Source organism: Podarcis filfolensis (assembly GCF_964270895.1).
Source record: "Podarcis filfolensis genome assembly, chromosome: 7".
In the NCBI taxonomy this organism is placed as follows: domain Eukaryota; kingdom Metazoa; phylum Chordata; class Lepidosauria; order Squamata; family Lacertidae; genus Podarcis; species Podarcis filfolensis.
In genome coordinates this window covers 2,500,076-2,517,162 of record NC_139603.1, presented here as the reverse complement: position 1 = coordinate 2,517,162, position 17,087 = coordinate 2,500,076, and the positions used below count along the sequence as shown (strand labels likewise).

The 17,087-nt window shown below is 39.7% G+C and overlaps 1 protein-coding gene across 7 annotated transcripts in view; it reads left to right on the top strand.

Annotated features, from left to right (window-relative positions):
• CFAP61 (cilia and flagella associated protein 61) overlaps positions 1–17,087 on the top strand; it is a 126,215-nt gene that overhangs the window by 99,995 nt on the left and 9,133 nt on the right. For 6 of the 7 annotated variants that reach the window (XM_083624433.1, XM_083624431.1, XM_083624432.1 and 3 more), the window contains 4 exons: positions 2,562–2,854; positions 6,375–6,702; positions 7,377–7,468; positions 8,016–8,221. In XM_083624433.1, the coding sequence (XP_083480559.1) occupies positions 2,562–2,854; positions 6,375–6,702; positions 7,377–7,468; positions 8,016–8,221 (919 nt within the window). Of the gene's footprint in view, positions 1–2,561; positions 2,855–6,374; positions 6,703–7,376; positions 7,469–8,015; positions 8,222–17,087 lie in introns of those variants that run through there. The other variant, XM_083624434.1, reaches the window with a different exon arrangement.

The window sequence follows — 17,087 nt, the reverse complement described above, 5'->3', positions numbered from 1 at the left end:
GAAAGCAGAGACCATCCTCTTGAGTGCCTCTGTGGTTCACAACTAGAACCCTGCCTCTTTAAATTCCTGAAACTTCACTTGTGTTGGGCTTTGGCAATCCCCAATCCTTTGGGGGTGTAAGAGTTCAAATAAGTTTTGAACCTTATCAGAACAACATCTGACTTCGCTGGCAATGAGCTCTCCTAGGGCCTGCAGAAGCTAATACTGACCCAGATCATTCTACCTGGAAATTTGCCATCCATTTTCATTGCTGAAAATCGGCTGTTGAAGTTCACCCTCCTTTCTTAGCACCTTATGGCTTCTTTGGAATAAAACAACATAGACATATACAATTGTTTTCTTCACCTTGTTCTGAATGGTGAGAAATCCAGTACAATCTTTGCTGGCTCTGATTCTTCTGAAAATGAGAAAACTGCAGTCTTATTTATTTATCTTATTTGTACACAGCTTAATGCAAATAGAATTTCTAAGCTGTTTACAAAGAATATAAAATGTTCATTAAAATTTACACTGTTTTGGAGAGTTATATGTATGAAGTAAATATTTTTTTAAATGCAACTCCAAAGCTACACCACTCATGCCTTTTTATGAGGGACTGGGTTGTGGTCAAATTCCAAAACTATTTCTTTGTTACTTACCCTAATTCAGCAGTGTTAACATAGCAGAATATCTTCAATACTACTTTTGATTTTATAGTAGGATTTGAAATGAATATTGCTTTGTAACATCTCTACAGTACTGCCAACAATGAATAAAATAGTCCCAGACAATTCTCATGCATGTCAGGACTGTCACAACAAAATAATTAGAAAACTTAATACTACTGAAAGGAATGTCTGTTTTGACCATTCTCTAATTTTGAATATTTGTAAATGTATCAGGAATCAGTTTTCTGTAAAGAAGAAAACCAACCATAGGGAGTTCATATTGTATCTCCAGCTAAATACTGATTACATTTAATCAACTTTTTGCTCATCCAAAAGGGTGCCCCTGTTTAATTAGGTAATAAATGGTAATTTTTTTTAAAGTATTTTTAATGCAAGTGCTTATAACAGCTTCATATGGTGGGTGTCATCTCGAAGAGGCATCCCCCCTCACACATACAACAGAATAAGTATTCTAATATTAATCTTGCTGTAATACAAACATTGCTGCCTTGAGCTCCTTTGGGAGGAAGGGCAGGATAGTAATTTTACAAGTAAAATAATAAATATATAACTTGAAAAATAAAGTCTTTTTGCTTCATAAATATGTTTTTAATTAATATGCACATTTAATTTCTAAATCAGCTAAACCAGGGGTGGCTGGTGCCTATCGGGAATGGTGCAGCAGAAGGCAAGGAGGCCAACAGCAGATGGAGCCAAAGACAATGATAGCCTGAGCCAATTAATTCTGGTTTTGTCCCGATCTCCCTGCCAAGTTCTGCAAGGGCAACACAGAGACTAAGGAAGAGTAAGATGATAGCCAGGGCCACCCCCCTGAGTCGCTTATAAGTAAAGAGGCAGGCATGTGTGGGTTGGTTGAAGACAAACTTAAGTTGATGGGGCAGTACCCCATTTGCTCTTATGGACCAGCCTCCACAGAAGTAAACCAGGCCATTGACTAAGCTTTCTTTAATCAGGAGTTAGCCCTAGTTTGTACACCATGTGCGCATAATGGAAACTTATGAACATGGCAATCCCTTTCTTTCAATGGGCAAAAGAGAATTACATGCCTAACTTTTTGTTTTAAATTAAGTGGGATTAAGGACCACTTTACAAATTGTGAGGCAGCAAACCCAAGTTTACCACTAACAACTGCAGCTAACCAGGGCTCCTGAATAAGTTCCCTGTTCATTTCTCTTATGCATCTAACCCATTCACACTTTATTTAGGACCTACACCCCAAAATACAGTATAATGCTAGAAAGCTTAACTTTGCTTGGAATGAGCCCTATACATATTTATTAGACAGGCCTTCAGTTTTTTTGGGTTTTCCTAGAGCAAGTCCCCAACTCCTTAAGTGAATATTCCCTGCCCATTGTGGATTTCATTATATTTGACCAAGGAAAAGAAACACGAGGAAATGGTAGATATGTAAGAAACACACATTTTTTTCCTGGTTGATGAGAGAGAATGATGAGAGAGAATCCTCTGAGGTCTGATAGCTATGTTACTTCTTTTTCTCTCCCCTCCCCCAATTCCCCATATCCTTTTTGCAGGACTTTTAATTTTTATTTGAAAGTACCGTAACAAAACAAAAGATGAGAAATGGCTGGGTAAAGGAGCTTGCTAAAGGTTCCCCCCCCCCCAAAAAAAGGTTCTCAGACTAAAGGGTTTCAAAATCTGGGGGCATAATTAATGTCCAATTCTGTGTTAAGTGCTTGCTACTTTGTCGGATGTATTCTGTAGAGTCTTCACTAAATTATCCTAGCAACTGTTGCTAGGTAACATTGTTTACTTCATAGCATCAGAGCAACAAGAGGGTCACAGATCAGTTCAGTATTATTATCATCTGAGTTACACTAATAAAGTTTTTATTATATGTCTTAAATTATTTTTTTCTCTTTTCTGCCCTCCCAGGGAATGTTATTGTCTATGGGAATACAATTGACATTTACACTACTATAGCAGCTCTCTTATCATTAGGAATTAATGGCAGCCTCATACATCTTGTGCATCCTCCATTATGCTCAAATGTTACTTCTCTTAATAACAACGCAATAGAAAATGCTGTCCAGAGAGCCCTGTCCAGAGCTGGTGTGACTGTGTATCATGACAGTCTGCTGGCTCAGTGGAATGATGGCACCCACCCGGACCCCATTGAATTTGCATCTTTCACTACTAATACAAAGCCATTCAGATTGCAGTGTTCTGTAAGTATATATGTCTTTGTTATGTAACATCCTTCCGTTAAGCAGAGCCACTGAACTATTGAATTAAAAGGGTGCAACAATCCACAGGGACATCCTCTTGTACAATGAAATGAAAAAGAGCTGTGCAGGGGCATTTCCTTGTGGTGGATGAATTTTTAAAACACAAATTAACTTTTAAAATAAATTTTCATAACTTGTTTTTATTTTAATGTTCATTAAAAAATGTCTAATAAATGCATGTAAACATTGCTGTTTTCTGAGAACTGAGCCCATGTCAGAATGATAATTAAAGGTATTGCTTTGCCAAATTGTCATGAAGTTCAGGTTTTGATGCAAAAGTTGCTGGTAGTGAGGTGGGAAGATCCACCAAAAAACCAACCCTCTACTGTTCCCTGTGCCTATTTTTTCACATCTAAAGCAGTCAATGTTTCTCCAAATTGCTGTTCCTTCAGCAGCCCCTGCCCTTGAAAGAGTCAGAAGCTAATCAGGAATCATGTAGTAAATACTGATACCACGTGAAGCTATATGATTATGTCATGCTAGATGAAGCCTTTTTCATCGCCCTCACTCTGAAGGTGAAGGTGTGCATGGAAGGAGAAAATGCTTCCACATTCTGTTTGTGGTTTCAACACCCTCCAAGCCTAGCCCTGTGCAATTATGTTTGACCAGCTGAGAAAAAGAATGTGGCTCTAGATGCACATTCAAAATCAACAGCCTGTTGAACATTAATACAATGTAGGTGAATGATATCACCACTTGGATGCTCATCTGGATACAGATGTTCTCCATCTGCATTTCATTATTTTCAGTGGACATACATTCAGATGATTATCAAAATGCACACATTATGGTCAAGTACATTTGACAGGTGATAAATGACTTAACTGAGGAATTAAATTAATGTATTCTCCCCCCATTAAAATAATATAATTGGTGTTTTGATTAATTATTTGGTTTAAATGTTGATTAGAGTCAACCGATGAATTAAATTAATACTTGGGGAGTGCTTAGGAAATTGAACTATATACTATGTTTTTGGTTTTGCTTATGTTTGTTTATGCTAATAATGAAAGGAAGAAATAGATAAATTAATGGATTACTGTGTTTTGTACATAAGTCAGAAATTTATGGAGCAGTAAGATTACATCTTTCTCAGTTAAGGTGTCACCAAAAAGATACCCAAAGGGGAAAGAGTCCCAGGAAGAACAGTATGGGTTTCCTAATTTACAAAGCATTTCAGACAATAAACAGAGCAATTTAAGAAAATTACAGCACAAGGCTATCTGCCTTCCCTATTCCAATTTGCTATGGCAATCGAACCATTCACCATTGCAACAATGGAAGATTCACAAATAGGAGGGATCAAGCTTAAAATGGGTCAGATTAGGATCTTCCTATATACAACTGATGCCACATTGTCTTTAGAAAGCCCTAGGGAATCTTTAAATCATGGGTTCCAAATAATTGGCAAGTATGGAGCTGTATCAGCATATAAAATACACAATCAGAAAGTGGAAATTGTTTCAGTTGGGGTCCCTTTGCTCAACATTATACGTTGGAAATTAGTAACCAACTGGTTATACACGTATGTATAAAATTAGGTAACAATATCAAAAAGAGAGGGAACTATTGTTCAAAAAAATAAAAGTGGATTTTTGTAAATAGGAAAAACTGAATTTGTCGTGAATGCCTCAGATAAATGCTATCAAGACTGCGATCATACAATGAATACACAGGAACTAAAAGTTTGGCAGAAAATTCTTGATAAATGTATATAGCAGGATAAATGTCTCACAAGAGTAACCAATAATACTAGCTGAATTTGATAAAAATATGGCTTGCACAAGATAGGGTAAAGATTCATATCAGTTGGACAACTTAATGCCCCATTTGAAACATTAAGGTGAATGTCTAAAAATGAGAGGGGAAATTTATTAAAACAAAGTTAAATTACACATTCATTATTGAAAAAATGGGTTAAGTACAAATGGGAAATTTTGTACTTTTATCTATATTAAGTCATCGTATCTGAGTCAATCAGCTGTTGAATTTTGTTAACTAGGAAAAACATGTGATATATAAATTTGGGTATCTAGTAAATAATGGACTGATGTTAATAAGACATGTAATTAGTCAAAAAAATGAGAACAGATTTTCCCATGGTTCCAATATCTGCTGTCTAAATTTGTAGGTTCAACCTGTGTGGTAAGTTATGGTTCCTTGGGGGGAAATTGCATCAGATAATATGGCAAAAAGTATTTCGACCAAAAACTATAAATAGTTAATAGATTTAGGGAAAGGGACTCAGTAGTCAGAACAAGGTGGAAAAGAGATCTGGGGTTTAGTGTTTCCGAGCAGAAATTGGTCAAGATTTGGAGCTCTGTGAGAGAGTCCTCACTCAGCTTATCAGTAAGAAAAGCTCAATATAAACAGCTTTTATGCTGGTACTTAATTTGAGCTAAGTTCAATAAAATCTACTCATAAATCATTTTAAATGCTGGAAGTGCTCAGCCAGAACTGTGCAATTATTACATATGTGGTGGAAATGTCGAGTCACCTATGATTTTTGGAGGAAAATTATAATAATAATAGCAGTTACACAATTTACTTTGAGCCTGCCACTTGTACTGATCTTATTGAATTAGATTAAGGAGAATATCACTGGAAATTTGATATCTTTAATCAAGAGAATCAACATGGCAAAAATATGTCAGACCATGTATGTCTTTAGATTATGGAGCATTTTGGCCAGATCCACCTCTACTGATAAATAAATGAATAAATCTATTCCAAGTTGTATCAAAAGTTTCAGTGTTTGTTGTTTCCAATTGCCCTAAACAGAACAAGTCTTTTTTCTGATGGGCTATGCTCCACACCCTTTCATACCATGACAATGTCCAATGAGACTTCCATTTTTTAGCAGCCTCAAGCCTACTATTATCAAGCAAATAATCAGATCCTTGGACAACAGAGCTTTATTTAAGCTAATAAGTGCTAATTGGATCCATCAATATTTCTCGCCCCATAATTTCTGATATCTCCTCAAAGACACATAACTAAAATGCCCAATGCATATGAAAATATGTGCCTAAGTTGTTGCACCTTCTCTAACCTATGTGTGGACTTGATAACTTGATGTCCCTCAATGGGGCACAATAACCCAGTGGATTGCCTTTATGGCAGGGATGGGGAACCTCCAGCCCAAGGGTCACATTTGGTCCGGCATGAGTCCCAATTTGGCCCACAAGCCATTTTCTCCAAACCATAACTACCTGTCCTACACCTGACAGCATATGTGACGTCAGGTGTGAGGCAGGTAGAGATGCAACTGCATCAGCTGTGTGACAGAATTCCCCATGGGAATTGCACAGCTGATCCCTGCAGATTGCAGACTCAAAGTCACTGCCCCTTAGCTGAAAGTAGGTGCCTTCAAGCATGATGATTAGTGTAGCTGCATGTGAAGGGCACCATGTTGGCTCTGCCTGTTTTATAGAATGACTAATTACTGCCTTATTTTTAGGCATTCTTTAACTTTACTGAAAAAAGAGTGGATTATGAGACCTTCAAGGCAATTAATGATGCATGTCTAGTTTACGACGGGAGGCTTGTGATTGATACCAACTTCCATACTAATGATATCGCCATCAGAGCTGCAGGTTCTTTAACCAAGTTCTCCAATATATACTATGCCAATGAATGGACACACAGCAATTTCAGCTCAAAAGAGGTTGGCTTCCAGCTTGCTGCAACCATGCTAAATCTTTTTGATCCAACTCTGGAGCCAGTTTTTGAACCCCCAGAAGATTTGGATAGACTCATCCCTATATACAAGGGGTGCAAAGTTCAAGGTGGGCCAAGAACATTCCTTTTCATTGTCTAGCATTTCTATAATATTTTCATCTTGTGCAGCATGAAATGTGAAGTGGAGGCAATTAACATTTGTATAAGGCAGGGATAGTCAACCTTTTTATACCTACCACCCACTAATGCATCTTTCTTGGTGGTAAAATTTCCTTACCGCCCCCCAGTGCTCGATGGAAGGAGGATTCAGCTTGTGCCGTAGAACCCCCTACCGCCCACCTAGAATCCTGAAACACCCACTAGTGGGCGGTAGGAACCAGGTTGACAGCCCCTGGTATAAGGTATATAAACAGTTTTAGAAAAATAGTGTTCCTATATTTTAATATCAGGAGGATTTTTTCCCCAGGCAGAAATTTTTCACATGAACATCTGGCATAGATGTCAAGTGCAAATTCATATATAGATATGAATCACTGAGCTGTGTAAGATTCCAGGGGTTCTAGGTGCTTACACGTGGTTCAGATGAACCTATGAAACAACAGCAAGGTACTACCTGTTATTGTTCCAATCACCATGGCATTGTTTTAGAAATAACAAAAAAAATCTGTAACAAAGAGTTTTAAACGTGGAATTATCATATTTTATGATTAACAAATTAGCTGTCATATATGCTGGCAGCCATTATTGAGATCTTCACAACACCTCTCATTGCTTCTGACAGGTGGTGTTCTACCTGGAAAATATAATTATGTGCATATTTTTAAACCTGGAATTCCTTCTCGCTTGGATGTACAAGAATCACAACCTAATTATGTAAGTTCTAAAAATATGTGAGTCATGTAAAGCAGGCCTATGTGATCTGGTACTGCTGCAGCTTTCAGTTTTCTAGGAAATAGGTGGCTGTATTGTAAGCCGCACATAGCGATGCAATGATAGTGAAAACTTTACTACCTGAACTTCTCTGTGTGTTTAGGATAAGGTGACAACCTTACTCAGTGCCCTCCAGTGTTGTGGGTGTCCTGGTGTATGTCCTCTTCAGTAAAAACACAGGACACTAAGGGTGATATTCAGTGGCAATCCTACTCAGAGTAGATTCAGTGAAGTTGCCAGATATGGGTCTGCTCTGAGGAGGACTTAGCTTAACATTTAACTACATTTAACCCTTAACATTTAACTACAGCTAATTTTGCATCGAATAGCAAGACAGACGGTGTTATTGTGTATAACCCACAACTTCCTAGATATCCAAGAGTATTGATGATAAAACACCTCAGAGTTTGCTAATCCCTCTTTAGCAATATGCTGTCCAACTTTGTTTTCCTCTGTCTGCTGTCACAACTGTTTTCTTAATTTATCACAGGGGATGGCAATCACAACAGGAGATGCAATAAAGGGAAACTACTTCAGAATACATGTCAACCAGTACAGTATGATAGAAACAATTACCTGCTTTTCAAAGGATCCTGTTCCTGTCTCCAACTACATCTGTTTATTTGCACAGCACGAGCGTCTTCTTAATAATCTTTGTTCTCGCTGGAGGGAAGGACTGATCACAGATCTCTACAGGTGAGTTAATTTTAGTATATAAAGTCTGTCTTAATTCAGTTATTATTGGGGCACTTTTGGCAAAGCTCCTCCTCCTGGTTGTAGTCAGGAGCAGAAATAAGAACCCCTGTCTGGTTAGATGAACACAAGGTCCATGGAGAGCACTGCACAGATAAATCCCAGCTCCCCTGGTACTGCCGGACTAATTGATTTATCATTCATTTATTTAACAGTTACACCTCACTTTTCCTTCCAGGAACTTAATGTTTCAATGTGAGCCAATGGATGCTGAATGAGTGTACAAGTGTCGCAGCAGTTTTAGCAATCTGGTTTGCATTGGGAGGGGTGTTGTTTTTTTAATATTTACAGTGCTATTCCAATGAAGCTGGAGCTGACTTCAGCATGGTTTATGTTATATACTGAAGTTCTCACCCTGGGCCAGCAGGGGGATACTGTAGATAGATTTCACTCAGGTCCACATAGAATCATAGAATCATAGAATTGGAAGAGACCACAAGGGCCATCGAGTCCAACCCCCTGCCAAGCAGGAAACACCATCAGAGCACTCCTGACATATGGTTGTCAAGCCTCTGCTTAAAGACCTCCAAAGAAGGAGACTCCACCACACTCCTTGGCAGCAAATTCCACTGTCAAACAGTTCTTCCTAATGTTTAGGTGGAATCTTCTTTCTTGTAGTTTGGATCCATTGCTCCGTGTCCGCTTCTCTGGAGCAGCAGAAAACAACCTTTCTCCCTCCTCTATGTGACATCCTTTTATATATTTGAACATGGCTATCATATCACCCCTTAACCTCCTCTTCTCCAGGCTAAACATGCCCAGCTCCCTTAGCCATTCCTCATAAGGCATCGTTTCCAGGCCTTTGACCATTTTGGTTGCCCTCCTCTGGACACGTTCCAGTTTGTCAGTGTCCTTCTTGAACTGTGGTGCCCAGAACTGGACACAGTACTCCAGGTGAGGTCTGACCAGAGCAGAATACAGTGGCACTATTACTTCCCTTGATCTAGATGCTATACTCCTATTGATGCAGCCCAGAATTGCATTGGCTTTTTTAGCTGCCGCATCACACTGTTGGCTCATGTCAAGTTTGTGGTCCACCAAGACTCCTAGATCCTTTTCACATGTACTGCTCTCAAGCCAGGTGTCACCCATCTTGTATTTGTGCCTCTCATTTTTTTTGCCCAAGTGCAATACTTTACATTCCTCCCTGTTAAAATTCATCTTGTTTGTTTTGGCCCAGTTCTCTAATCTGTCAAGGTCGTTTTGAAGTGTGATCCTGTCCTCTGGGGTGTTAGCCACCCCTCCCAGTTTGGTGTCATCTGCAAATTTGATCAAGATGCCCTTGAGTCCATCATCCAAGTCGTTGATAAAGATGTTGAATAAGACCGGGCCCAAGACAGAACCCCGTGGCACCCCACTAGTCACTCTTCTCCAGGATGAAGAGGAACCATTGATGAGCACCCTTTGGGTTCGGTCAGTCAGCCAGTTACAAATCCAGGTCATCAACATTGGTTAGGACCAGATCTAAAATGGCTGTTCCTCTTGTTGCTTCTCCCACTTTCTGGACAATGAAGTTGTCTGCAAGGCCAGTGAGGAATCTGTTTGACCTTATGCTCTTGGCTGAGTTTGACATCCAACAAATATCTGGGTAATATCCTTTTGCATGCTTGGCCATCTGTTCCAGGAAGGCATCATCTATGTCCTCCGTTTGGCTTGGGAATCTATAGTAAACTCCCACAATGAGGTCATTGTTATTCTTCTCTCCCTTAATTTTGACCCAAATGCTCTCACTTTGGCTTTGAGGTTCTAAATCTTGGATCTCTTCACAGGTATACACATCCCTGACATATAACGCCACTCCTCCTCCTTTCTTGTCTGGTCTGTTTCTCTGAAATAGATTGTATCCCTCCATTATTACATTCCAATCGTGGGACTTATCCCACCAGGTTTCAGTGATGCCTATTATGTCATATTTAGTTTGCTGTACCAAGAGCTCAAGCTCATCTTGTTTATTTCCCATGCTTTGCGCATTAGTGTACAGACATTGAAGTCCATTAATCATTCCCCCGTGTCTCTTATTTAAGGATTTTTTCCTCCCACCACTAGGTCTGCGTGTTGTTTGCTCCATTTGGTCTATGACATTTGGATGATCATCTTCATCAATTGATAGACTCCTACCTTCAGGAGCACTGTCTCCCTCCCCCACATTAGTCAGTTTAAAGCCCTCCTGATGAGGTTTCTGAGATTTTTGGCAAAAACATTCCTCCCAACCGTTGTGAGGTGCAGCCCATCGCTTGCCAGAAGTCCATCTTCAAGAAACTGCAGTCCGTGATCTAAGAATCCAAACCGTTCCTGTTTACACCATTTGCGAAGCCAGTTGTTCACTTCCACTATTTTTCCCTCTCTCCCTGGGCCATGTCGTTCAACTGGGAGGACAGATGAGATGACAATTTGTGCATTTAATTGCTTCAATTTCCTGCCCAGAGCCTCGTAATCTCTTTTGATCTTCTGGAGGCTATTGCTTGCAGTGTCATTGGTTCCCACATGAACCAAGAGGAAGGGGTATTTGTCAGTGGGTTTTATGATTCCTTGCAGTCGTTCAGTTACATCTTGGATCTTAGCCCCGGGGAGACAGCACACTTCCCGAGACATCTTGTCAGGCCCACAGATCACTGCTTCTGTTCCCCTCAGTAGGGAATCCCCTATCACCACTACACGCCTCCTCTTAGGTCTGGTCGGGGTTCTTCCGTGAACTGTCCGTTCCAAGGTCGCCTGCACATTCCCTGAGGACTGACTTTGCTGCTCGTCTTCATATACCTGATCGACTGTAATGAGGGAGAGATCCTCAAATGGAGTCTGCTCTTCGTCTTCCATGCTAGGGGAGAGGACCTCAAAGCGATTGTGTATTTCTAAACAATCAGAGCGAACCCTGGGCCTTCTACTTCTTTGAGTCACGTTTCTCCATATATCTGGCTCCTGTGTTGGTGAACTAGCCTCCTTCTCAGGGGAGTCCCCTGTCTCCTCCTTGGTGGAGACGGTGTGCTCTGTTGCTTCCAAGAAGAGCTCCAGCTCTCTAATTCTTTGGAGCGTAGCTACACGTTCCTCCAGTTGCTGGACTTTGTCTTTTAAGAGGGCAATCAACATGCAATTGCTGCAGGTAAAGCTGCCTGCAACCTTTGGCAAGATGGCAAACATTGCGCAGGAACCGCAGGCGACTGCAGCTGTTCCCTCACCCTCCATCTTGAGAACGTGTCGTTGGGGGTGACTACAGCGGTCCTCCATCATAAAAAGCGTGAAGACAGGACAAATACCCCCCCCAAATCTAGGTCTCCCCCAACAAACGTTTGAGACTAGCTCCCCTAAATCTAAAAGATGGATGAAACTGTGCGTGCCGCTAGGCGCGCGCCGCTGCCCTGCAAACTCTGATAAGCTCCTCCCACAGCTAATCACCTACCTCAACAGAAACCCTGCCCCCTCTGACCTTTGCACAGGGAGAGCAGCTAATCAGCCACAAGAAACACACACAAGAAAATATGCAAATAAGGAACTGAAAGTGACGTTCAGTGATTGGATAGTTACAGAAAGTGGTTACTGTTGCGTTCTAGTGGAGCTCTATATAAGCAGGCTGGCTGAACCCTTCAGTTCAGTTCTGTTCTGGCCTGTGAATAAACAAGAGCTGTTTGAAGAATCGCTGTGTCGTCTGATATGTTCACCCACAACTTAACAGTTTACCATGGAAATGTGGCATACACATAAAATGACGAAGCTGCTGGTGATAAAGGCATCGTCCTCTTCCCTGCCCTGCTTTCCACTAATCCTCACAACAAGCCTGTGAAGTATATTACGCTGAGAGTTGGTGGCTGTCCCAAAGCCCCTCGGTGAGCTTCATGGCTGAGTGAGGAACTGAACCCAGGCCTCCCCATAGTAAGAATCTAGTCCATTTCTTTGATGATTTGTAGTATAGAGCAAACACTATTAATATCTTAACCGATCTGCATTCAGTGCTGGTGATGGAAATTCCCAAGATCAGTATGCTTTGAGACCATGGGTGCTGTTCAATTAAGTTTTACTCAGAGTACACCTCTCAAAATCAATGAATACATCTAATTTACATCCATTAATATCAGGAAGCCTACTCTGAGTAAAACCTAGTTGACTACTACCTCATGCTACTTTTTCTAGAAAAAGAGGTACCATAATGGCAGTGGTGCCCACCTGAGAGGTGCTGGAACTGAGTTCTGGCAAGTTCCAGATGAAAAAAATGCCCTGCAACTAATGCAAGTAAAGGTAAAGGACCCCTGGACAGTTCAGTCCAGTCCAAGGGGTCTATGGGGTGTGGTGTTCATCTTGCCTCAGGCCAAGGGAGCCGGCGTTTGTCCACAGACAGCTTTCTGGGTCATGTGGCCAGCAGGACTAAACAGCTATTGGTGCCTGGAGGACCGTGACGAGTGCTGGAGCACACAGAAACACTGTTTACCTTCCTGCCACAGTGGTACCTGTTTATGCAAGTATTCTGTGCTGGCTTGCCTGTTACCTGCAAGACAGCAGAGATGGTTGTAGCAAGCAACATAAGCCTCTTGAAATTTTTACATAATCCTGGTAGTATCATTAATATCACAATAGCGCAAGGAAATTTATCAAAATATCCAATTTACATAGGTATCTATTCAGCAGGGAGGTCACGACATCTTTCTTGCTTTTTTGGAAATAGGGTTGTGGATTATCTAATTGTATAGTTTTCTTGGGCAGGAAATACAAAAATATTATATTGGCTTATTTATTTAGTTTTGGCTTGTTTTATTTAATTTTTATTGTACCTTTCCCCATGGTTGGAGGAGATAACAAGTTTAGGAAAAAGATACAATAAAGTTAGTACTGTATACCACCCCTTCTGAACTTCCGGCTCCTTCTGAAGGGTTTTTTTTTTAATTCCAGGAAGCATTTTAATTGAAATTTTATTTTATAGTTTTAGCTGATTTTTCTTTTTATATTGTGTCTTTAGAAGCTGCTGAGAGACTATTGTAGTTAAGTAGTATATAAATTGTTTTAATAAAGAAATAAAATTTGTCAGTAGTACTGTTAAGTTTCAAATGCATACTTTTCGTCTCTTTTTTTTTGTAAGGCAGAAGAGTGCTTATTTTCATCCTTTTGTAGCAGGATTATATTTTTCTCTACACAAAATCCATTGCCAGGAATGAACTCAGTAAAACAGCTGTCACCTGGGAGTTAATTTGCCTGTCTATGACATGCAAATTATCTTTTAAATTAGAGGCCATATCTAACCATGAATTTTCTCACTGCCTTGCACTCATCAGGTTGAAGGCTTCAACCCTGTAGAGCTAGATTTCATGATAGCAAAATTGTTTCAAAATTAATTTAATCTCTGAATTAACAGTAACAACTAGGCCACAACAGACATGCATCCTATGAGTTCTAACAGTGTGACTTATCCTGTATTGCATATACAAGTTAGACTGTTGTACCTCAGTTGAGTTCATGATGTTAGCTACACTTTTATGGAGCTTTTCCTTTACATTTGATAGTTACCCCTGCACTGGAAATGTAAAGTGATTTCAGTTTTGTAAAATTGCTTCAGCAATTTGGAAAGTAGGCATGGTAATGCACTTTTGAATATCAATGCAGATGATTATCGTTCCTTGAAGTGAGATTTAGAATGAAATCCTACTCACAAATGAATCCCTGTCCTATTTGTTATCAATGCACCACAGGTACAAGTTCCAGTACCCGCTTCCCAGTTGTCTCTCGGGAGACATACAAACACAATCCCCTTTGTCTAGTTGCAGGTACCAAAGGCATGATTTGAATCAGATGCAGACCACTCGGTAATCTCCCAGCCAATGGAAGCTTGCTCTGCGTGGCTAATTGGTTGCATTTTAATGCACTTTGTCCATTGCCCATTGCATGTAACATGAGCTTGCTAGTGCTGCACCCACCTGGACTATTGATCACTGGCATGTTAAGATTAACACATGAATGAGTCCTACATGGAAATATTACATGTGTAACAGCTTTTTCTGTGGCCCATATCCTATACAAGTGAGACCTAGAGGAGTTTGGCAATACTCTCATATTTCCAAATGCTATCTACTCATACACTTGTATGGTATTTGATCGTTATGGGTAGAATCAAAGTACATATAATAATACTTGCATTGGACTATGAAGAGGATGTTACTAAAGTTGTTAAGAAATTTCGTGATAGAATTTTCTTCCCCTACCTCCATTTTTAATGAATTTTACCAAGTGAACATACATACAGAAAGGATAAAAACAAGAAGAGATTAACAAATTGAGTCAAGTAAAATTTAACACAAACATTAATAGAAAATGTAATCCACCTCTCCCATAATATACTGGTAATATATTTCCAATCAAAATATATCCAAGACGTTATTAAATCATCACTAACACTTCTGGCTGTAAATATTCTTCAGATTTAACCCTGTTCCAACAAAAAAGGAGATCAAGTGACAGAAAAACCATCTGTTGAGCGTATTTTCCAGTCTCACAGATGCCTAAAACATGTTCACTTATTCATCAAGGCAGTCTGCCACATTTTCCTCAGCCATTTGCTGAAACCTAGAAGCAAGTTGAATAACTCTTCCAATATTTTTCCAATTATACTCTAGTTGTTAATAATAAATTTCAACCCAAACACAATAGTAACTTTTTACAATGCCTCTTAGTTAGTTGAGAGTAATAGACTCTTAAATTATACAATTATAGTGTTATAGGGGAAAAATATTACAAAGATATCCCTAAAGCAGGCAGGGTGGGGGACACACAGTGTGTGGCTTTCCTTTTATTTTTACAGTACTGATAAAATATATGCATTAACAAAGTCTACAGAGAGAATCCTCATTGCAATTAAGGGATTATATTAAACCTGGGATGGATGCTGAATATGAAGATTAGATGTAAAACAGACGTTCAAAACATCAGGCTTGTTGTTTACTCAAAGCCAGAACATGATGTGCAGTTCTGTGGAATCTGGTAGTTCCAAAGCATTATCGGGACATGTTTGTATTGAAAAGGATTCCACCTTAACGCTTCAGTTCACCCTGAAGGCTTCCTTAAGGTTGCCATCAATTTTCCTTTCTGTCAAAAAGAGAGGCTGTGAGCATGGCTGAATATGCCTAATGCCACTCAGTACACTTTGCACCCTAATTAGAGGTAAATAGGTGTGCATTTTTTGAAGAGACAGAATAAAGGCAAAGTAATACATGAAAGCCCTAACAGCTTTCCTATTCTGCTAGAATTAAATCCTAACCTTGAATCATACTATTCATACGTGTATAAAAGATAAATATAAATGGCCAATGAATATTTGGAAGCATTAGATATTTATTTTCTGTATTATATCACTAGGTTTTTAATGAATAACTGTGCTCCTAATGAGCAGCTAGACTACCAAGAAATCCAGGGATTAGAATTTGAAAAGCTTCCTTGTACTAAAAATTTATAATTAAACTTGATTAGGTAAACCTTTGAGCAGTTGTTAATGTATATTCCATATTCCTGTCCTTTTTGAATGCCAATTGCAAACTGTTAAATAATATTTAGTGTTTATTTAGCCCTTTAATCTGCATAAAATGCTTTTACATGCATTGAGATCAGAGTTATTATCCCTGTATTGTAGACAGGAGACTGAGGGTGAGAAACACAGGTTATATTTAGCTAGAGGGTTTACTGGATTCAGGATTCAGATAGTCCCTCTCTCAGTGCCATCCCAAGCATGAATGACAGGACTCCTTCTGTAGTGTGCTTCAGATTTGGAATATATGTCAGGCCCCCTCCTTAAGCCATTTTTGTTAGAAACTGAAGACATTTTTATTTTAGCAGGCTGTAGAAATTTATTTTAGATCTTTCTGTTGCCTGATTTTGCTGTGATTTTCCTGATTCTTATCATTTGTTTTTACTTAATTGCTTCTGCATATCAGACATACAGACCCACACAGTCTCAAGCAAATAAGCAAGAGGTTGTTGGGGGTTTTTTAAGGCCATAATTACGGTAATATTGAGCTGGTCAAACAGAAAGACCAGGCTTTAAAAATCTAATTTAGGTCCTTCAAATGTCCCAAAATCAACTCTCCTCCTCCTCCTCCTCCTCCTCTTCTTTTTCTTCTTCTTCTTCTTCTTCTTCTTCTTCTTCTTCTTCTTCTTCTTCAGCATCTACTTTCTTTTGCAGCAACTGGATGGCAGCTCCTCAGCCAGCAGCACTTCACTTTGTGCAAAAAGGTTGTCACAATCTCAACAGCCTTAGAAAAGGGATTTAGCTGCCTTCTCCAGTTAACTGTCCCACCCCAAAGGGCACTAGATAGGCTAGCCCATGGGTAGGCAAACTAAGGCCCGGGGGCCGGATCCGGCCCAATCACCTTCTAAATACAGCCTTCGGACATTCCAGGAATCAGTGTGTTTTACATGAGTAAAATGTGTGCTTTTATTTAAAATGTATCTCTGGGTTATTTGTGGGGCATAGGAATTCGTTTATTCCCCCCCCCAATATAGTCCGGCCCCCCACAAGGTCTGAGGGACAGTGGACCAGCCCCCTGCTGAAAAAGTTTGCTGACCCCTCACCTCTTCCTTCAGTAGGAAACAGCTTACACACATTCTAAACAAGAAATAAAATATTTGGTCCCTTCCCTTTTCCTCAGGCAGCAGCATTCTTAGACTTGTGAATTCTTGAAGGCTTACAGATTTACACCTTGGTTCAGAGTAAATGTTGGGTGCCAGGGAGAATGTGATCCCTGGCATTTTTTTCATTGGCACTGGTCATATGTGAACCGGCTTTAAAAGAAGCAATCTCCCCCTTCTTGAATATTCATGAACATTAACTCATGAATATTAA